Below are 23,540 nucleotides of genomic sequence, written 5' to 3'. Positions count from 1 at the left end.
TCAGTTTGAAATTTTTGTTTAGCACCAACATTTTATAATTACTCCATTCTATTGAAACATTTATAGAACACTTACTACCTCTCGGTGGGGTGCTGATGCCCTTGCCTACATAGATAGCACTATAATATATCACCCTACATCCATGTTAAAGTGTCTTAGTAGTGAGGAGGGTGGGACAAGCAGTCGGGGCCTCAGGTGGATGAAAATCAAGATGGCGGAAGAATACGGCAGAATGGGACCTGTAAGTGCAAACTGTAACAACAGGGGGAGGCGGAATGGAGTTGGGCAGGGAATAAAGTTGGACCAAATAGGGAGTGGCAGACACCAGGAGGCTTTCTTAGAGTATGACACAAACCACCCACCAAGCTTTCATACTATCCACACATTGGGGCAATTTCTTTTTTAAAGCATTTAGGAGTGAGGGAAGTAGTACTACAGGAATACTCTTGCCTTTGTAAATCTCCCTTGGGCGCCACCGTCCTATTAGTAAGAAGTGCAAAGACCCCTTTCTATTTGTGGTAATTGTATACAAATAATCTGATATTTTATTTTTATTTCATTTTATATGTTTTGGGGCCAATTTGCAAAGGCATGCCATTGTATGTAAAAGAGTACTACAAGAGTACTCCAATATGCCTCTTTGAATAAGCTGCATATATTTTTATGAAAGCACCTTGAGCATTGGTACTTTTGTTAATGCTAACATATTCATTTGAATTACTTTACAATTACTGTACATGTTGACTCAAGTCTACTCAAGTCTACTGCTCTTTTTCCCAACTGCGGCTGCTGCTTATTTGCAGTGGCAGGGCAGCAGCAGCAGTGGCGGGGAGGCGAGGGAATTGAGTAAAAAATATTACAATTCATAAAAAGTATCTGATCCTGTGGCCGCCTCACACTCCGGTGCTCCTCTGGTCTCCTGCTGCTAACCAACAGTCCCTGGGATAGAATCCCCATCCAATCCAGACGCTGCTCTCATACTATGAGCGGGCTGATTTGACGCTCCACTCAGGCACAGGGCATCTTCATTTCTCCACCCGGCTGTATAATGATTAGAGAAACCTAAGTGCGCATGTGCGTTTGGCCATCCTAAGATGATCGGCCAAACAGACATGCGCACTTAGAAGTACAAATGGGGGTGGGGTCGCACACTACTCACACACCGGCGGTGTCGCCCCTAAGGACTCTGGTCATTGTAGTAAAGTGTTCGTGATGCATTATCTTTCGATCTTCTGCTATCTTCGCTGTCTTCGCCATCCCTGGACACGTGTTTCGGGGTATTACCCCTCATCAGCAGGGACAGGCCGTGTACTGGGGTTGCCGATGGCTGCCAATATCTGCCAGGTATAGTACCACTCAGGCGCGTAGGTGCGGGATCCCAGGCTCGTCAGCCCACTGCTCACGGGAGCTTTAAAGTTACAAATGGGGGTGGGGTCGCACACTACTCACACACCGCACTTCATTCCTCCTCCCTCCCATGGCCCAGCTCCGCCCATCCCTACACATGCTGTCTCAGCCAGCAGCTGAAAAATGAAACGATAATAAAACACCATTTTATTTTTCAGCTGCTGGCTCTGAGCCAGTGGGGTGAGGCTCCTCCCCCATTGGGGCGGAGCCACCTCTGATTTTTCCCACTTTTGCATGGCGCAATCTGATGCCCAGAGTTGGCGTTTTCAAACAACGCGCTGGAATTTGGAAAACAATATGGCTCTTGCCCTTGTTGAGTAAAACCCCTCCTCTAAAATCCAGGAAAGATGTGAGTAGGGTTACTGCACACACTTGTGTCTTTAGCGGTCTTCATCCATCCTCTCTCCTCCTGACCCGCAGGGAGACGACATCTTGGACCGGAGCTCGGAGCTGATCTACACCGGGGAGATGCAGTGGATATACCAGCCTTATGGACGGAACCAGCAGCGCGTCTTCTTCCTCTTTGACCACCAGCTCGTACTCTGCAAAAAGGTAAGGGAGCCGATTGAGGGGCGAGACACCGTACTGTAGCAAGGCGGTGGCCTTCCCCTCAGTTCATCAATCAGACATCTTGTGTTGCAAAAATGTATTTGACGCTGAGAGCTGGTTTGCAAAAATGCAACATTATTTATAGCTCATTTTTCCTTTTAAAGTGCAAAAAAGTGATTAAAAGTGCAAAAGTCCTTGCTAATGGCAAAAGCTAGCAGTTTTGCCTATATCTGTAGCTGAATGAGGTCTGGCGTCTGCCCATGGGGTGATTTTGCTTGTCGTGGTATCTGTGGTGATTATGTTTAGCCAATTTTTTTGAGAAGATTTTCTCAAACATCGTGACTGTTACCTCCATTATTGGCATCAAGAACAAACCAATGACTTTAAAAGTTCTGCTGTATTTTTTGTATTAACAAATTCTCATGGCCTGGACCTAGAAATTAAGGATTTCCATGCCTTCACCTGCACCAAAACCAATGAGCAAATCCATTGGTTCACCATTAGGGTTAATGTGACTTACATTTTGGTGTCTGCACCTAAAAAAAAATCTCACGGGGATGGAAACCCTGCTTTCTTAACTCAAATAAAATAAGGAGGTGTTTGGTGATTTTCATGGATAATCTGGACTCTTCCTTTTTTTATATGTCCACGTTACTGTGGTGTGTTGCTTTGGTTTGCAAAACATTTCTACTCAAATGTTACATTTGTGAGTGTTCACTTCTTTCCAGCAGCCACCCCCTGTCTGCCCCTTACGAGCGCCCATACTCCCACATGTAAACCTTAAACTTAAGACTGCCGAAAAAGTGTTCACATTTTTCATGGCCTTGAGTTCGATCTGCAGGTTTAAATGTCCATTCATAGTAATTCTATGTGAAGGTGCAAAAGAGAAAGGCAGAGAGTAGAAAGCGGGGCGAGAATGGAGAGCAACATAAACAAAACTGAAACAAAGAGTGAAGGAGAGAAAGTACAGGAAAAAAGAGATGACTGAGAGAAAAATATGAGTAGAGACAGAAAAAGATAGAAGCTAGGGGCAAGTAAAAATCTGAGAAAAAAGAGACCGAGAGGGAGAAAGAGAGAGCAAAAAAGATATCCAGAAAATTAAAGATCCTGAGGCAGAGAGAGATGGAACAAAAGAGGGAGGGTGATAGGGAGAAAGAAGGGGGTAGAAAGAGAGAACCAGACAGGCAGAGAGGTAAAGAGAGACAGCCATGCCTATTATTAGTGCGAACCCAGTGCAGTTTTGAAAGATTAACAGCCTTATTCATCAACGGGCCGTTTTGCGAGCCCCTAATAGCGAATCGCTATTAAGGACTCGCAAAACGGTATTCATGTAGGAATTGCTAAATAAATAGCGATTCCTACACATTCCTTATTTGCGAGTAGCAAATTGCTACTCGCAAATAAGGAATAACTCCCCATTCATTCCTATGGGCCAAAAGGCCCATAGGAATGAATGGGGAGTATTCCTTATTTGCGAGTAGCAATTTGCTACTCGCAAATAAGATAGCGATTGAAAGCGTGCCAGGGGTGTCCAAAGGACACCCTGTAGCACCCCTGAAATGCAAATTGAAACAGGTGTTGCGCACACACATGTCCAAGGGACATGTGTGTGTGCAACATGCAACTTAGAAAAATGCTTTTAAAAGCATTTTTCTAAGTTTTTGCTATTTACCGAGAGGTCTGACCTCTCGGTAAATAGCGGCCCAAAATTGCATTTTTGCAATTTTAAAATGCTTCATGAATTGCATTTAAGGAATCTCAAATAGAGATTCCTTAAATGTAATTCCTCGCAATTTAGCGAATTAGCAATTACCGATTTTTGCATTTGGGATGATGAATCCCAAATGCAAAAATCGCACTCGCAAAGGGCCAGATTCTCAGAATCTGGCCCTTTGCGAGCGCAATTGCGCTTCATGAATCAGGCTGTTAGTCACACCATCTGTATTAGTTTCCTCTTTTCGAGAATTCAAGAGAAGTGTAAAAAAAACTAATATATTGTCTCCTCCCTACCAGGGACATCTTAAGAATTTGGGGGCCATGTGCCAAACGTATCTAGGGGCCCCTGTTTGGAAAGCTTTGAATTTATGATCCAAGTTCAGCTCTTTCATGGGCCAGGTCACTGACATGCACACGAGTCCATATTCTTAATGTGTTTACATCTAATATTCAGGGCTAGTGAAGTGTGATTTCAATATTGTAACACAGAAGCAGCTCACTAATACTACTGGAAATAACCTCTGTGACACCCTCCCCTTTCTCATGTGTAAGGTCATGTTTTGATCTGAAAGAAACCTTTTTTATGGATGTTGCATGAACCATAACCATAACATTTCTCTACAAACTATCTCTAATTGACTCTCACGCATCACCCACATTAAAAATGAATTAAAGAAAAATGGTATTTAAAACAATTCCTTTAAGAATTATTCAAGGCCATCACGGCAAAGCTCTCTGCAGAACGTCTCTGCCCCCTACAATCGAGTAGTTGTAGGAGATGCTGGTTTCCTCGTAGGGGGAGAGGAAACAAGGGAACCCTGCTCACTTGGAGACTGGGCATAAAGTTTTATAAAAACAACAACGGCTCCTGTGGATAAATATATCTTTTTTCTGATAAATGTAAAGCACAATGGCAATGTGAGTGGTATCTGGGATGTCGAAGAAAGAAACTGTATATACACTTACGGCCACATGCATCAACCTATTTAGGAAGTGCAAACGGTGTGAATCGGTACATTCGGCCGTTTGCACTTCCTAAATACGTTTTTGGGATGCATCAAAAGTATTTCAAAATTCGCATTTTTTTGCATTCTCTAAAAAATGCGAATGCATTTAAGGAATCGCATTTGTGCGATTCCTTAAATGCAATGCATCAATTTTTTTAAAAATGCGAATTTTGAATTAGGAAGTGCAAATTAACACGAGGTTGACCCTCGTGTTAATTTGCGAAAATCTTCAAAAACGTAAAAAAATGAATTTTTAAAACTGTCATGTTACAGACACACATGTCCTTAGGACATGTGTGTGTGAAACATCCACTTAAAAATACATTTCAGGGGTGCACCCATGGAATGCATGAACATTATACGAATTCTAATTTGCAAATTCGCAATTTCCATTGATTCCTATGGGCCTTTTGGCCCATAGGATTCAATGGGAAATGCGAATTAGCAAATTAAATTCGCATAATATTTGCGGTTCGGTAAAAAATTCGATTTTTACCGAATCGCTAATATTATTAGAAAATATTCATGCATCCCGTTTTGCGAATTCCAAATTGCGAATCGCTATTTTTCGCTATTTGGAATTCGCAAACGGCCGGGATGATGCATGTGGGGGTTAGTGAATATGAGCATCAATTCGCATAGTTTATGTAAATACACGGAACCAGTTTTTACAAAGCATCTACAATATTATATGCATACAAATAATAACAAAGTGACGGTGTGTCCCAAGTGAACCTATAGAAAAACGAAGCTATACTACTGAAGTGAGAAGTAATGGTGTGTATAAAAAACAGGAGGTTTCTAGTTTACATTTAGTTTCATTGAAAAGAGGCGACCTGGTGACATATAAGCAATCAATCTACAATAGTTGATGAGTATAAGCAACTATTGGGCATGGTCTGTCTCTTTTAAGCTGTCTAGAGACAGACCATGCCCAATACTTGCTTATACTCAGGCTCTCGTCAGGAGGCCACTGCATCCTGCCCCACACATTGCTCCTGCCAGCGCTGCCAATGACAGTAGCAACACAACTACTAACCTTCACACTCCTCCAAGGGTGGCATTTCGGACTATTTCAGGCCCCCAAAGCTATAAGAAAGGCTTGGTCGGCAGGTAATAGTAATTTTTAGTATATATTTAATTAATAATCAACTGTTGTGTTCACCTCTATATTATCCAGACACTGCCACCTGTGGCAGACTCTCTCAAGTGCCAGTGCTGACAATTAAGTGCCCGTACCGAGCTCCGGAAACCACTGGCTCAAATTGAGCTCTGCGTCTCAGCACTTACTAAGGGTTGTTTCAGTGCCACAGAACTCCACTTAGGATTCTGGTGGTGTGGCCATTTTGTGCTCAGCAATACAATGTACGTCGGTGTTTTCTAGTATCTTATTGCGTTCACCCGACAGATAAGAGGACTTTTTTAGCTTGTGAACTCTAGAAGAGTACCGGCTTCAGGGAGGTGATCTCTGTGTGCTCTGCATTTTTCAGTACATATAATAACAGCAAGACAGCTCAGTTGGTTAATACACTTGATGAGGAGATCTGTGATTTGTCTAGGGACAATTTTGGCTCATCAGCAGGTAGCATGGAGGGTTAATGTCCTGCTGCAAAGCACAAAGTGCAACACACTGACCCGGGATTTGTGTTTTATGTTGCCAGCATAGTGGGTTAGACTTTTTGTCACAGAGATCCTTTTGATAAACCCAACCACTGTGTTCCATTTAAATGGTAGGTTTGTGGGGGAACATTTTGTAACACTGTGCTGGTGCAGAATGTTGTTTTGGGATTTATTTTTCCGCGCAAATCCTGGTTTGGGGTAGTCCGAGACCTGGTCGGTATTGAGGGACATTCAAGTAGGGGTGCTGGGGTGGGGGATAATTGTATTCAACTCTCACGACAACATACACGGGAATTTAAACTTTCCCATCCCCTAATTTGAAAAGGATGAATTTAAGAACGCGGATCACTCTTTGAAGAGAAGGGGGTTTGGTAGGGCGGGCTCTTTTGTTCTATCACTTGCTTAGCTGCCAGCTGATGAAATCCGTCTTCATGTCAATAAACAGGGCATGTTCTCAACAAAATCTATTTAAATCACTGGGAAGAGGGGGGCACTCGGCGCGGGGGCGTGGGGGCGGGGCTGCGCGCGCGGAGCTCAGCTAACAAGGCCGCGCCGGATTTGATGGGTATTTCGGAGGAGGCGCGGGGGCGGCTGCGTGGGTTTTTCAGCGAGAATAATGTGTTGATGCAGATAATGTGAAAAATCCCCACGGGAGAAATGAGTGAAAAAAAAAGAGAGGCATAAATTGCGCGGGAGGCCAGGAGTTTGCCTCTGCCGAAGCTCCCATATGTCTGCAATCAGGGCACGATAACAGTGACGAATGCAGACTCCAATACAGTAATCTTAATTAGCAAGAATGAGCTTTACTTTAGTTTAGCCTAATTGATTTTAGATCTGAAGATGATGCCTTAAAGGCACAGCGTCTTTATTTTTTTTGCTTTTTGGTTGACGTTGAGCGAGCTTGACTTGTTCGAGGCCGCACCGTCTGGGATCAGAGGCTCATAATGAGGCAGGGTCTGGGCCCACCATCTGGGAGGCTGGCAGGAGCCTGTCTGTCCGGGGTAGAGCGCCCCGAAGTGGTTTGTTCACTCAAATAATGCAATCAATGAGATTACTGAACTTTCTTTAAAAGGTAAATTAGTGCCAAGGTGTGTGTGTGTGTGTACTCTTTATCTGTTACTATTTGTACACGTAAAGAAGCACACTCATTTCAAAACCCCCACACACGCATTCAAGGCACTACATAACTTAGGCTCCACTTACCAGAACATGCAGACATCTGCGCTCCACACAACTCCAACAACCACGCAGACACCTCCGCTCCACACAACTCCAACAACCACGCAGACACCTCCACTCCACACAACTCCAACAACCACGCAGACACCTCTGCTCCACATGACTCCAACAACCACGCAGACACCTCAGCTCCGCAGGACTCCACCAAGCACACAGACACCTCCGCCACCAGGACTCCACCAACCTTGTAGACACCTCCGCTCCACAGGACTCCACCAACCTTGCAGACACCTCCGCTCCACAGAACTCCACCAACCTTGCAGACACCTCCGCTCCACACAACTCCAAAAACCACGCAGACACCTCCGCTCCACACAACTCCACCAACCACACAGACACCTCCACTCCACACAACTCCACCAACCACACAGACACCTTCACTCCACACAACTCCAACAACCACGAAGACACCTCCGCTCCACAGGACTCCACCAACCTTGCAGAAACCTCCGCTCCACAGAACTCCACCAACCTTGCAGGCACATCCGCTCCACAGGACTCCACCAACCACGCAGATACCTCAGCTCCATAGGACTCCACCAACCACGCAGACACCTCAGCTCCGCAGGACTCCACCAGCCACGCAGACACCTCAGCTCCACAGGACTCCACCAACCACGCAGACACCTCCGCTCCACACAACTCCAACAACCACGCAGACACCTCCGCTCCACACAACTCCACCAACCACACTGACACCCCCGTTCCACACAACTCCAACAACCGTTCAGACACCTCCACTCCACACAACTCCAACAACCACACAGACACCTCTGCTCCACATGACTCCAACAACCACACAGACACCTCTGCTCCACATGACTCCAACAACCACGCAGACACCTCCGCTCCACAGGACTCCACCAACCACGCAGACACCTCCGCCACCAGGACTCCACCAACCTTGTTGACACCTCCGCTCCACAGGACTCCAGCAACCTTGCAGACACCTCCGCTCCACAGGACTCCACCAACCTTGCAGACACATCCGCTCCACAGGACTCCACCAACCACGCAGACAACTCAGCACCACAGGACTCCACCAACCACGCAGACACCTAAGCTCCGCAGGACTCCACCAGCCACGCAGACACCTCCGCTCCACGGGACTCCACAAACCTTGCAGACACCTTTGCTCCACAGGACTCCACCAACCATGCAGACACCTCCGCTCCACAGGACTTCACCAACGGCACATCCACAGGACTCCCAACAACCAACCAAGCACTTCTGCTCTACAGGACTACACCAACCACTTATCTACTGGACTACACCAGTCATGCAGACACCGTCGCTCTGCAGGAATCCACCAACCACGCAGACACCTCCACTCCGCAGGACTCCACCAACCATGCAGATACCTCCGCTCCACAGGACTCCACCAACCATGTATCAGCAGGACTCCACCAACCATGCAGACACCTCCGCTCCACAGGACTCCAACAACGACGCAAATACTTCCGCTCCACAAGACTCCACCAACAACGCATCCACAGGACTCCCAACAACCTCGCAAGGACTTCTGCTCCACAGGACTACACCAGCCACGCAGACACTGCTGCTCCACAGGACTCCACCAACCATGCAGACACCTCTGCCCCACAGGACTCCACCAACCACGCAGACACCTCTGCTCCGCAGGACTCCACCAACCACACAGACATCTCCACTCCGCAGGACTCTACCTACCACGCAGACACTTCTGCCCCACAGGACTCCACCAACCACGCAGACACCTCAGCTCCGCAGGACTCCACCAACCACGCAGACACCTCCGCTCCGCAGGACTCTACCTACCACACAGACACCTCAGCTCCGCAGGACTCCAACAACCACACAGACACCTCCGCTCCCCAGGTCTCCACCAACCACGCAGACACCTCAGCTCCACAGGACTCCACCAACCACGCAGACACCTCCGCTCCGCAGGACTCTACCTACCACGCAGACACCTCCGCTCTTCAGGACTCCACCAACCACGCAGATTTCTCTGCTCCACAGGATTCCTTCTTGCACACATTTCACAGATGCACAGAATCAGATCAGGAGAACGGGCATTCCCTTTCTTCTCACTCCTAAAGCATGGAACGACCCCCCTCCACATCAGAGCCGCCTCCTCCTCTCTTCTTGAATTTCACAAGAATCTGATAACCTGGCCGTTCAATTAACCAACCTGCCCTAGGCAGGGCTCTGCGCACACACCCGATCAGCCCTAGGACACCCCTTTGGGGGATCGTGCACTTTACAAATACACATAATATAACAACATAAAAAAGCAATTGCAAAGCCAGTAGATCTCGCCTTTTCAATCAGTTTGTTTTGCCAATTATTCTAGGTGGTGCTACACATTTGTTTTTAGTATGGCACAAAGTTGCCCCAAGGGAAGCACTTTACATGAGTACCAGATTACATTACACAAGGTCAGAATAGATTTTATTTTATTTTAGAATTATATTTCAAGGCACAGAGAGGTTATTTTATTTGTCAAAAATCACAGGATGTTAAATTGACGCTGGATTCCAGTTTCAAAGTCAGCAGCTCTGGCCGTAAGGCTCCATTCCCTCTCTTGCGTGGGCAACCTGCAGCATCATCAGAATTAAAAACAAAATAAGGCAAGATGGCGGTTGGTTTAAAGTTTTATTTATCAATCTAAGATAACATATGCCAGTTGGATAGGTAGATGGCAAATAAAGCCTTTATTTAGCACGAAAGTGGCAATTAAAAAAAGGAATTACTGCAGGTGTTTAGTGGCGGGGAGGTAACAAAGAAGCAGGTGGAGAGAGAAAGGGGAAAAGCAGCACATGGAGGGAGGTAGGGAAAAGCACACGAGGCAGAGAACATCACAGATGAGAGAAAAAGAGAGCGGCGGGTGAGAGACAGCAACATGGAGCGCGGGGTGGGAGAGAGAAACACACCAGGGAGATAGCTAGAAAACACATGCACTTGTGGAATGCTGAAGCAAAAAGAAAAGAAAGAAAGGGTGGGGATAAAGCAGACCGAAGAGCAACCCAGAGAGCGGCGAAGCACACGAGGGGGACAGCAGAAAAACACATGCACTCTCGTGAGGGGCTTAAACAGATACAAAAAATAGGGACATATTACAGCAGGAAACTGCTGATAAAACGGCGATAATGGGCTTGATAATACGCCCTTGTGAAATCCCATAGAAGCCCATAACATGGGCTTCTATGGGAATTAACAAGGGCGTATTATCAAGCCCATTATCACAGTTTTATCGGCAATTTCCTGCCGATAAAACTGTGATAATTTTAACACCAGTCCTTGACAATATGCCCCCTAGTTCCCTGAAAATGAGCAATGAAAGGACACAGAAGTTAGGCTCCAGGGAAGGGACAAGGCAAACCAGCGAATAAGCAGCAAGCAAATAAGAGTAATCATAAAGCCAACCAGGTGTAAGAATGGGCGAGCTTTAAGTCTGCTGTAAGATCTTGGTAAGCAGACAATATGTCTTTTGTAACCAGGCAGCTTGCGCTGTTTGGTAAACTCGTCCTAGAAATAAAATAACTGCCTAGAAAGAAAATGAACACATGGATTGTTTGCACAAAGAAAATAAATTAAGCAACAGAAGTTGGGGATACCTGAGAATTATAAGATAGAGTAAGTCTAATGCATTTTGGAAAGGTGATACTAAGGAGTGAATTATCTTATAGACTGACAGCAGAAATAGGTAATTGTCTCATTACTTCTTTGGGCAGGTTTGAATCATCATATTACAGTTTCTGAGCTCACAAGCAATTTCATTCTAGTGCAATGCAATGACATGTCTCCCTGATGCCCATCATCCCTCACTTATAAAAGGCATGTTTGTATGTTGTGTGATTTTACTACTATTTATTGCTTGCATGGTTTTCAGTTGTAGGTCTGACACCTCTCGACGTGGTCCTAGGGAGAGGCCATCAGACTTAATTTCCAACTGTAGAAAACAAACTCATTTAGTGCCAATCCTAAGAAGCCTCATATGTCTTCCCACATAAGCCCACTCTGATTCAGAGCCTCGTGAAGTCTCTGCAAAGCCCTTCAAATTGGCACATGTTCTTACTCTCCCTCCTAGGGGGCACTGCCAACCAAAGATCCCTGGCACCTAGATATCCTTACTTTCAGAACTAAACACCCATACTCATCCTAAGGAAGCCCTGTGGATTCTAAGACCCTCCCAAAAGAAATCCAATGATATCCCTAAAGCTGCAGCTTCAGATAAAGGTTGAAAGGTAATCTTCTCCAAGAATCTTGAACCTTCGTTCTGAGTCGCCTTACATGTCACCTGTAAAAGGTGGATGCATCTATGTATTCTGCACCACTCGAGTCTGCCGTGAAAAAGCCTTTTTGCGCATTAACTTGCTGGCAAAACTAAAACCACACATATAATTCTGAGATGATTGTCACCAAGATGCATATTTCGATTGAAGTGAAAGATCTATGCTGACTATTAATACTGTACAATGTTCTGACTCCTCATCTCTGGGGCAGAGTTTGTGCTACAAAAATTGATAAAAAAAAATAGTCTCCAGGGGAAAATCATTCCACATTCTACCACGTATTAGAAATACAGTTTGTTGTGCCCACTTGTCCATCTTCAATGACAAAATGATGTCCAACTTTGCTTCATAGGTAACACAAACCCGGTATCGTAGACTATGAGCGTCGCATTGAAAATCTTCATAGCATTTTCTGGTAATACGTACTTTTGACTTCTGTTGTGATGAATACTACTCACCAGAAGCACTCGAGGGTGCTTCCTTCTAAGGACATTCAACTATTGGACAACCCTTAGGCAGGGATACCTTGTCTGGAAAGCCTTGTAGCCCATCTCCTCGCCTATCAGGTGAAATATTACAATAAAACAGGGCAGGATTGGGTAGAGCTCAGTGGAGTTCGATATGGTAAGGCAAGGTAAGGTAGGGCAGGATTGGGTCATATAAGGTAATGTAGGGTAAGATAAGGCACGCTAGGGTCACTGTGGTAAGGTAGGACAGGTTAGGACACAGAAGGGCTGCACAAGGTAAGGTAGGGCTGGCTTTTCTTAAGTGCAACATAACACCACCAAGGCTTAGCCACTGGTGACCGAACAGTGCCAGGTCTTTTGCGGGTTCTGAAAGGGAAGGATGAAGCAAAGCTTGGTCAGTGCTCCCCCTTGAGGCATGCCCCAAAGTACTGCATTACTGTTGTTCATTTCTGGTTAACCATTACTAGTGCTCACCTATTATTTGACTGCTTCTGAACATCTTCAGGGATGCTTGTTTCCTCTCTGGTGAATAATTCTGGCTTTTATTTTTAATGCTGGAGCAACAAATGACGGACGGGATGCTGAATACATCAGACATTCACCCCCAGTCAAGAGAAATAGGTTAAATACATCATTCTTTTGTTCAATACACCAGCCCAGGTTGGACCCAGCCATACCAAATAAGTCTTGACACTACTCCTCATGGGAACAGTCCGGCCCCAACTATCAGGCCAGGTCTTCCCTGGACCAGAAACAAGCATCCTGGGACCGGTTTCGGTATATCACCCATCTTCAGTCAGGCTAGCTTGAATCCAGTGGCACAGAGAGCAAGGGACCCACGTCTGGTCATACTGTTCCCACTTAGGATGAAAAATGCTGTGGCAACAAATGATGGATGGAAGGCTGGGTCCAGACTGGGGTGGCGTGGTGAGCAAACGATGGATTAAACCAGATCTGTGACTCAGGGTGAATGTTTGATTTGTTCAGCATTCCGTCCATCATCTGTACTTTTAGCGTAATATTTTCTGAAGACACTCCTTACATGGTTTAATATCTAAAAGGAAGAAATCCCTTTAATTTATGACCTTCTACTTCCCAAGTTTAGAAGTCCTCTGAATGCCACGTCCCTTTCAGCCTTGCCTTCTTTATGACAGAGGGCTGTTGACAAGGATTGTCTAACATACATCCCAGAGGGCTCTCTCTATGCCAGTCAGGATTGTAACAGTAACCACTTACTATGTCAACTATTTCTATTATATTCATGGTAAGTACATGTATCTTATGTGGCCAGCCTGAAAACTAACATTACCTTTGTTAGTCACCCCTGCTTTGGCTATTCATAGCTGAGTATAGTCAGAAATCTTTCTTTGTATTATATATGTGATGTAAGGTTGATATATTGTCATCTCTCTCTTCAAAGTGGAGGACGTTCCCATACACACAACTGTGATGCTACTGTGTGTGTATTAGCCAAGTATCACCCTGTGCATTGACCTACTGTACTACCAGGCTTTCCCCTTCCATATCACAGACAAGAGGAGACACTGAGTGACACATATCCAAGACCCCAAATAGCGATATACACTTTTTATGTCTAGGAAGTAATGATTGCTGTGCCCTCAAAATAATGCCATGGGGCATTACAGTCAGAAGGCAGGATTCAGGGAGAACTAATTGAAGGCCAGCCGGGCCAGGGCAGAATACGGTCTTTGCCATCTGCGGCTTATAAGTAGGGCAGGCGAGCCAATGGCCCAGAAGGCTCCTTCTCTCCATGCTCACTTGCTTTCTCACCGGATGTCTAGGTTACTGAACATGTCTGAAGCCTCGGCCATTGCAGCACAGACTGGTGCCCCTCTGCCTGGTAAACCTGTGCCACCAGAAGCATCTCTGCATTTATGTTCTGTATGAAACCCAGGATGCAGCCTGGCAAAGATTGCATTTGTGTGCAGAACATCGGTTCTGTGTCTGTGTATTTTACAAATGTGCAGAAATTTGGATGACTTTCTGGCCAAGACGATGCTGCCTCCTCCTACAGTCTAACTTTAGGCAGCACGAGAAAGAGCTACATTATTTAAGTGTCTGTAATTCTGTTCATTGGATGTAAATATCCCTTCTATTGAAAAGAGGAACATAACTCAAGTTAGTGTATTAACTAGGTATTTCTCTGATAAGAAGATCAAATATGGTACTTCAATTCTTGGTGTAAAGACCCCTCCATTTGTTTATTCTCTAAGCTCTTCGCCCTGCTGCTATACTATCCTGTTATTCGCCCCTCCATTTGAGAAGCTGTGATATTTCATGCAACAAGGAGGGATGACCAGGGAGGTTTTCATTTTTATATTTCTAGGACAGGAGGAGAATTAGCCGTACCTGTCCATTCCTCTTATGTATTAGATGACATTGCACTGCATCTCAGTGATCACGTCACCACGTCCAACATGGTGGCAACTGGGCACAGGTCACCCAGAGCATGCACTCTCTCTGCCAGAGGACCAAAGGATGGGGTGATCATTCAGTGCACCAGCATGCAGGGGACTTATCATCAGAGTAGGGACTGCAGTTCTTTCCAACATGGCTTCAGCCAGACCTCTGAATCCGCTATCTACCTAGTGAACCAAACTCAGGTTCTTGTAGAGCTTTTGTTTGTATATAGCACTGACCCACTCCATGTCTTGAGATGGTGTGTGTTTGCTGTTCTGCCCCTCTCCTTATCTGAGATGGTCTGTGGTTGTTCTCCTGACTCCCTCCTTCACAATAGTCTCTCCATTGTACGTTTTCTTTTATGCTGTACGCTTGTTTTCCCCTCTGCATTGTTATGACCGTGCTGGACAGCCAGCATACTTCTTTTTCTCTTTCCCCTTATGTTGAGTGCCACTTTGTTTTCCATCTAGGAACAAACTTCTTCTGTGTGGTTAATGGTTATTCATGTGCCGTTGCCTCTTCTGCGTGAAGGCTGGTGTTTGTTTGCTTACTTTGTTGTCCCTTTCTTGGGTGCAGTCTAATGTGCTTGGATGCTGTTAAGGCATCTTGTCCTTTGTCAACTTTTCCAGCTTCCTCCTGACAGCCTCCCCCTTGACAACCTCTCCTGCAGATGGTACCCAGCATCCTCCTGAAACATTTCCAGAACATTGCAGCTCCGTAATTGTCCGCCAGCCTTAAACACTCGTCCCACATGATCTTGGCAACCACACAATTACTTTCCTTCTGCCCACGACACCCCCTCTTTTGGCTAACAAGACACATTTCTACGCCTAAGCTGTTTCACAGCTACCTCCATTCTCTGCCTCATTCGGGGACTCCTGCCGCATCACGACCATATGTTAGCATTCAAGAATGATGGAAAATCCCTCTTTGGCAAAGGGACTCCACCTGTACGGTTTCCTTAAAATAATTGTAATGCTCTGCTAACGCGGCCAACATTTAATCAGAAGTGGCATGTGGAGGGTGATTTTCAATGGCAAGGAAAAAGGTTGGCAGACAGGCATTTAGAAATGTATCGCCCACATGCATAATGGAGTATTCTGCGCTTCAAAAAGCCTTGCCCCGGATGAGGCGCAACAGAAACTCGTAAAAGAACAGTTAATGCTATCTCCATGGTTGAGCCAACAATACAAAAGAAGACAGAGAGGGAGAGACAGCCAGAAAAGAAGATCACAACAAAAATAGGAGAGAGAACGAAGAGAGGTGATTCAACATATGAGTACAGGGAGACATTGTATTGTATTGTAATTGCATTGGTATAGCACTTACTACCCTAGACGAGGCGTCAAAGCACTTTTTCGGCGAGTAGCATGCTACTCCGGGACCTATAGAGGATTAGTGTTGAATTAGTATAGTAAAGCGTGCAAGTACATTTTAAGTGGTGGATAGGTTAGTCAGTTATTTGGATTCGGAAGGATAGCAGAAGGATAGAAGATAATAATAGTATTGAGTATTCATGTAGTGACCCTGACTGAGAGCCTGTTCTACAATATGGATGTTATCACTTTTAATGTTAAGGCAGCATATGTATGAAATTAATGGACACCTGCATTATTTAGTTCAGAAACATACCATTAAATTTAGAGTTCAGAAGCACCACCACCCCATCGGTTTTAGAGTAAAGAATACATCACGTGTAGAGTTGAGAACTACGTTAGGCTTAGAGATGAGAAACATGACATTAGGCTTAGAGTTGAGAAACACCACATCATGAACACGGCATCTTTTGTAGAATTGAGGAACACAGCATCATTTGTAGAGTTGAGGAACACAGCATCATTTGTAGAGTTGAGGAACACAGCATCATTTGTAAAGTTGAGGAACTCAACATCATTTGTAGAGTTAAGGAACTCAACATCATTTGTAGAGTTGAGGAACACAACATCATTTGTAGAGTTGAGGAACACAACATCATTTGTAGAGTTGAGGAACTCAACATCATTTGTAGAGTTGAGGAACACAACATCATTCGTAGAGGTGAGTAACACAACATCATTTGTAGAGTTGAGGAACACAACATCATTTGTAGAGTTGAGGAACACAGCATCATTTGTAGAGTTGAGGAACACAGCATCATTTGTAGAGTTGAGGAACTCAACTTCATTTGTAGAGTTGAGGAACACAACATCATTTGTAGAGGTGAGTAACACAACATCATTTGTAGAGTTGAGGAACACAGCATCATTTGTAGAGTTGAGGAACACAGCATCATTTGCAGAGTTGAGGAACACAACATCATTTGTAGAGTTGAGGAACACAACATCATTTGTAGAGGTGAGTAACACAACATCATTTGTAGAGGTGAGTAACACAACATCATTTGTAGAGTTGAGGAATACAGCATCATTTGTAGAGTTGAGGAACACAACATCATCTGTAGAGTTGAGGAACACAACATCAGGTTTACAGTTTAGAAACACGACATCAGGATTAGAGTTGAGAAACACAACATCAGGCATATATTTCAGGAATACCACATCAAGTGTAGGGTTGGGAAACAGAACATCAGGGACAGAGTTGAGAAACATGATATCGGCTTAGATATAAAAAAAATACAACATCGTGTTTAGAGTTGAGTAACAGCACTTCAGGTTAAGAGTTCAAAAACACACCGCCAGATATAAAGTTTAGATACTCTACAGAAGGTTTAGAGACCCAAAACATGCTGTTAAATATGGAGTTAAGCTATGCAACAGATATAGAGTTCAGAAAACAAGACCAGGGTTGCAGTTCAGAAACATAACACAAGATGTAATAGTTGGGAAACACAACAACGGTTTTGAAGTACTGAAATACGACAAAATATTTTTATTTCAGAACCCCCACATTGGATCTTGAATCAAGAAACACGAGCCGTGGTTTATAATTCAGAAACACAATGCCAATTTTGGAGTTAAAAAACGCAGCGGCAACTGTAGAGCTCAGAATACAAGGCCCAATTTAGTGTTAAAAAACTGGATGGCATTAGTGAGTCATAAATAAAAGTGGTTGTTAACACCATGTATAGGTCCAGATTAAAAGTTGACGATAACTCTAGATTCCCAATTGAATTTTTATGCCCGAAATCACAGCTTTGTCGGAGGATTTGACAAAAGACAACAAGACCAAAAAGGTCTGTAGAGTGTAAATTTTGTTAATGAGAAACAAAGAGCATGACAATGAAAATCCCAGTGAACTACCTGTTCAATACGGCATAGACTTTCCATTGTAGGCCAGTAGGAGTCACGGCATTGTTCAATGCCATGAGTTATGTTACAGCGCCACAATAGTTTGATTGAACTGATGTGGTGTAGGACCCATTAGGCCAACAATGTCCTCTTCGATGATCCTCTGTCTAAACATTAGTATTTATATCCAGAGTCTTACAGCTTTCTTATGGACTACAATCACTTACTCCACACTTTACTGGAGTAGATTTAGGTGTGTATATAAGATTAAATAATCCAATTGATAAATGTATGACTACCCCAAAAGTTACTCATTTGCGGGCATTCGTCATATTTTCAATTATCTCCCCGGTGGTTACCACCCCACCCTCTCATGTGGAAACCCTGTTGCTTCCATCATAAGATTCAAACTGGTGCATTTGTGTTTCCATAAATAAAACCTGAGTGTTGAAAAATCCTGATGTGGTATTTACAAATGTAAATGTATTCATTATTAAGAGATACTTTGGTGCAGAAAAACATTTGTGAATAGGGCCTTCAGTGATCTGGAATGCCAATGAATGAGTGAATCAGTCAGTAGTAGATCTCCTAGGCTTAGAATGCCACTAAGGGCCACCATGCAATAAGGAGAAGTTGGCTGGAGTTAAACATATAAAGCAAATAATGCAGGGAGGTGACATTTCAAATTAAAAAACAGTAGCCAAGTGAATCATGAATGATACAGCCATGCGTTAGTACAGGGTCAGTAAGTCTCTGAAGAGTGCAAGGCTTGGAGGAGAGTCAATACTCCGAAAGGAGAGTCAATGCTATTAAAAAATGTTCTGATCTGCCAACCTCACCCCCTGCCATCCTAGCTTTTTAAGTGGAGAATATATCAGCAAACTCAATTTCTTGTTGCAGAGCAGTTACAGAGCAATGTTGTTTCGTCAACCTTAAAACACTTGATTTACAAGCTGTTTTGTGCACCTGCATTGAAATTAGATATATGCATGGTCTCTTCTAGTTCCTAAATTACATAGCCTAAATCACAGAGATGGCGCATTTGTTTGTGTAGAAAGTCTACCAATTTAGAGAAATTTAAACATTCACAAATTTAGGATTGCGTGACTTTCTTGGTGAATCTATGTGCATAAATATGTGAACACTAAACACGTCCTATGTTTGTGCGTATGCACATGCCACTGGCATGTAGCTCAGCAACCCCCCTCCGGCTCTTGAGATAGGCACGCAAAGAACTCTTGTTGTGTTTCCAAATGGCATTAGTGATGGAATCTAATTTAGTAAAAGTCCCAAAGTGCCTTTGTGTGAGGTCATCTCACCCCAGAATTCTCTCCCAGGTGGGACATCTCCAGCATAGATTTTACAATTTCCAGTATGGCTTGAAAGTTGCAGCTGGAGGAGGCTTCCCTGTGTTCTCCTGGGTCACTTTGTATGTCCCATAAACGACAGAAATGGTTTACAAATGTAGGAGTATTTCCATCTGTGCATACTCCAGACTTTAACGGCCAGGCCTGTCAGAATGTGACCCAAATTGTTTGTTTATTGGTCCTGGGATTGCCAGGCATTTTTAGTCTTGCCAGGTATAGATGGTTTAGGTAATAATCTGCAGGCTCCAGATTTTTGCGCCCAAACAGGAGATCATTTTAGTTCATCTTCTTTGTTTGTTGTTTTATCGGTAATTTGAGGGCTTTGCTACTCCCAGTAATATGCACGTCTAAATCCATTTTAAATGTCATATTCCCACCTGTCGCCAGCCAGTTCGATTTCTACGAAATGACCCTGTTGTGGACTATTTCTTTATCTCTACCTCTGTTCTAGCTGTGATGACTCTCAGTTTCTTCAGTTTCATGGTGAGCTTTTTTCCGAGTACCTGCAAAGGGGGATTCACCTTTAATCTGCATTGCAATTGCAGAGTTACACAAACAAAAATATAATTTGACCAAACCAAAAACTTCACACATTTTTTATTTCAAAGCTCCATTAATAAATTATTTCGTATGGGAACCTAGTGAAACAATGTCAGCAGTGAAGTACCATCCTTCTAGGGTCAAAATATTTAATAATAATTTAATTCAAGCTGTTTTCTAATATAAATAAATAAATATATATATTTATATTTTTAGCTCTATATATATATATGTATGTGTGTGTGTGTATTTTTACCACTTTAATTGCCTTATCCTGTTTTCATTTCCTTTTTGCAATTTCAATCAGTGTGTTTTTTTCAGTAGGATTTTTTATTTTCCCTCTGTTCTCGGCTGTTTGCTTGGTTTTTTATTTTTACATTTGTTCTTGCTCGCACCAAGCAGACGGTATCACGAGACTGGCATCTATGTAAATTGAGCACTTGGATTGTTATTTTCAGCTTTCTCCCGTCTAAAAATACCCGCATCAATCACATCCCCTTTATTCATGCTTTTCACATCTTGAATCGCGGCATCTCTGTAACTGTATGCTAATGCGCCGGTTATCGTTTCATGTCTTTTCATTCGGATCATCCACTGCTCAGATTAGTGTTATTTTCTCGCTCTTGGCAAGAAAATGTATTCCTCGTCACATGTTTCCCAACAGGGGATTCTATTTTCCAGCCTGTTAAAAGTATATTCAGATTCTGCAGCCTTGGATTAAAATGTTTCCATATGTCGGTGCCTTGATCGTCCCCATTGCTGTGTCCTTAACCAGTATTCTCAATTTTGTACATCTTCACTGGCTTTGGAAACTTCATGTGAAGACTAGGAATTGTTGCCCAAATTGAGACTTAAACATGTTTTTTAGTTATTTAGAGATGTGTTTATATAGTGATATGTGTCAGTCAAAGCTTTTTGGCAGCTTTCAAGTCAAATTATCTTTATTCGACTTAATTAAAAGTCATACAAAGAAATTAAGAACATTTCATACAGGGAATTGTGGAACATTACAAACACATTAAAATATAACCATTCCATCAGATACATTAATATATTAATACATTAACACAAAACTAGGCCTACAAAAATTAAAAAAGGGGTAACGGTGGGGCTAGTGAGTGTACTTTTTTTATCCTAGCTGCAGCAACCAAAAAATTTGCCATACAAAAGGTAATGCGTGGGTTAACCAATGATTGCAGATAGAGCAGCGCCGGTCTCACCTGTGTGAAACCCTCCTCCTTCATAACTGGTACCAGGTATTTTTTCCTCGGCTCTAAATAAAACCCACAAAACATAACAAAATGCATAGTATCTTGAAATGAAAAATGGTCACAGCTGCAGGGTGGGGCTAGTTCCGGTTTTTCCCTTGTTTTAAAAGAGCCTAAATAAATATGTAACAAATTAAATCTAAACTTGGCAGCTTTCCATTTAAATAAATGTGTAGCAGAGTAGGACCGCAACTAAATGCGATGCTAGGCCAGGTACGATGAATCCACGACAGGGGTTTGTGTTTAACGCCAAGGCTACAGTTTAAAATCCTGGAGGGTCCATTTGAATTACATCTTCCTAGTGTTGATAAAATGAGTTTCATTGAGTTGGATTTCAATAAAAATTAAGGGGGCAAGAGACCCCTTTGATTAGTATGTGCTTTCCAAGAAGTATGTTTTAAGTATTCTCCTTTTTCGATATTCCTCACTCACTGCCACTTGGTCTATAGTTTAGTCAAAGGCCAGGCTCAATAACTCAGTTTTGTAAAACTTTCCTGAAATGTAGTTTGCCGGGCTCCTCCCCAAAGGTTGCGTTAAGGACATTCCAAAGCCTGCAGCCTGGAAGTCTAAGAGATCTGCCTTCATGATGTTAAATATGAAGCCTAGGGTGCAAGTTAAAGATTCTCTGCTCTGTGCATGATTATATTTTAATTGGTTCATTTCATATCTGATATTCACACCAACTTACTAGTTTAATGAGAAACAAGACCGACATAGGACTCCATTTTAGAGCGACACTGTGGGGCTCCATGCATCTCTCTGGCTCTGTTCACTGCAGCTCTAGTGTGTTCTCTCGGCACGCGCCAGGCCACCTTTGCAGAGCATGGAGATCGTACAACCGGTGACGCGCGAAGTGTCAGCAATGAGTATGTGAGTGTCTGAATACCGCTCTGCCAAGCGCACATTGCATCACATGTACTCACCACACATTCTCATCGTTTTATTTCTCAATTGTGCTAACAGAGCCATTGATAGCCTGTCCGAAAAAAGACAAAGCACAATCTTGCAAGGCTGTGAGCCAGCACCAGGCAACCCTGAATAAGTGTATGTTTTGTGCAGTGTTTTGTTTATCATGGATCTGCAGTTGGTGTTCTCTCTCAAAACTTAGTTATGGTGGCCCACAATCATCAGATTTCAAAACGGCACTGCACCAATATTATGAAAATGATGGGAGGTTCCTCTTTTATGTGCAAGACAACACCTATAAAATGCATGGTTTATATATTTGAAATGTATGTGTGTAACATTTCTATGTAATGTTCCATATCTTACATCCAAATAAAATATCTAAAGTGTGCAATCAGTACAATAACATAACAATGTGTGTGTTTCCTGTGGTGAAGTTTAAATTAACGATTAATATTCCACCTTTAGAGAACTCCTCATTACATTCAGAATAGTTGGGCAATTATTACCCCATATTTTTGCCACTCCCAGTTAAGCTTCGGGGAGGGGCAGGGGGAGCTTTTAGCCGCACTGGCATTCCGCACACGGCGTTAATGGCAACAACACCAACACAATGGATGGAATGCTAGAATTAATCTCAGCAACTGGCATTCGCTCGAGCTGCATTCTAGTCCATCGTTTTATGCCCGTCAAACCACTCTAGACAAAGGCTCACCTTATGCAAATCATTACTGACCCTGATCCTCATGGGAACAGGTATTGTCCTGAACTGCCAGTTGAGGCCCTCTCTAGAAGAGACCACAAGCAACACACAACCTTTTTAACCTACTTCGGTCATTATCAGTGAGGCATAACTTGAGTCCTATGGCACAGTGTGCCCGGTACCCACATCCAGTAGTTGTCACCCTAAGTGCGAAAGGTATGTCTAGATGTGGATTACACTCAATCTGCATCCTACTGATGAGGCCCAAACAGACCAAAACCAGTCAGGGTTGCTTGTGTTGCCTTCTGGGGTGCTCTTGCATGGCAGTTTTGGGATTGAGCCATGTCAGTACTGATTTATATAAGGTTGGCTTCTGTCTGGAGTTAAAAACAATGGATTGGAATGTGGCCAGAGCAGTTGTCAACTGATGAGATTAAACATAAGCATAGCATGCATCACCTTGTTGCTTGTTCTCCTGACCAATGTGACATCACGTTCTAAATGAGATTGGCAGAACCGCCTCCAGATGCAGTAGCACACCTATCAAAGGATGAATTTAGGCAGTTGTTTCCTTGTAGTTATAGCAATGAAGGCCTAAATCCACTTCCAGTGTTATTGTAAGCAGCAAGAGAACAAGATAATTGGTAACCAAGGAAAGAAACTGAAGTCACATAATCCAGAAAAATGACCTTAACACTGACACTCTCTCAGCCCAATCTGCAGAATGCTGCGAGGTAATTAAAAAGTTTCTTGAACTTACTTTTGTACGCGATATGAAACTGAACATCTTAATTTGCAATGCAAACTACTTATGCTGCAACCCACT

The 23,540-nt window shown here is 43.5% G+C and overlaps 1 protein-coding gene across 1 annotated transcript in view; it reads left to right on the top strand.

The window, feature by feature from the left end:
• ARHGEF9 (Cdc42 guanine nucleotide exchange factor 9) overlaps positions 1-23,540 on the top strand; it is a 231,909-nt gene that overhangs the window by 150,533 nt on the left and 57,836 nt on the right. Inside the window, exon 6 of the mRNA XM_078640104.1 lies at positions 1,828-1,959. Coding sequence (XP_078496230.1) covers positions 1,828-1,959 — 132 coding nt within the window. The remainder of the gene's footprint in view (positions 1-1,827; positions 1,960-23,540) is intronic.

This window comes from Lissotriton helveticus, chromosome 4_2, assembly GCF_964261635.1.
Source record: "Lissotriton helveticus chromosome 4_2, aLisHel1.1, whole genome shotgun sequence".
Classification (NCBI taxonomy): Eukaryota; Metazoa; Chordata; class Amphibia; order Caudata; family Salamandridae; genus Lissotriton; species Lissotriton helveticus.
This window is presented reverse-complemented; position numbering and strand designations above follow the sequence as displayed.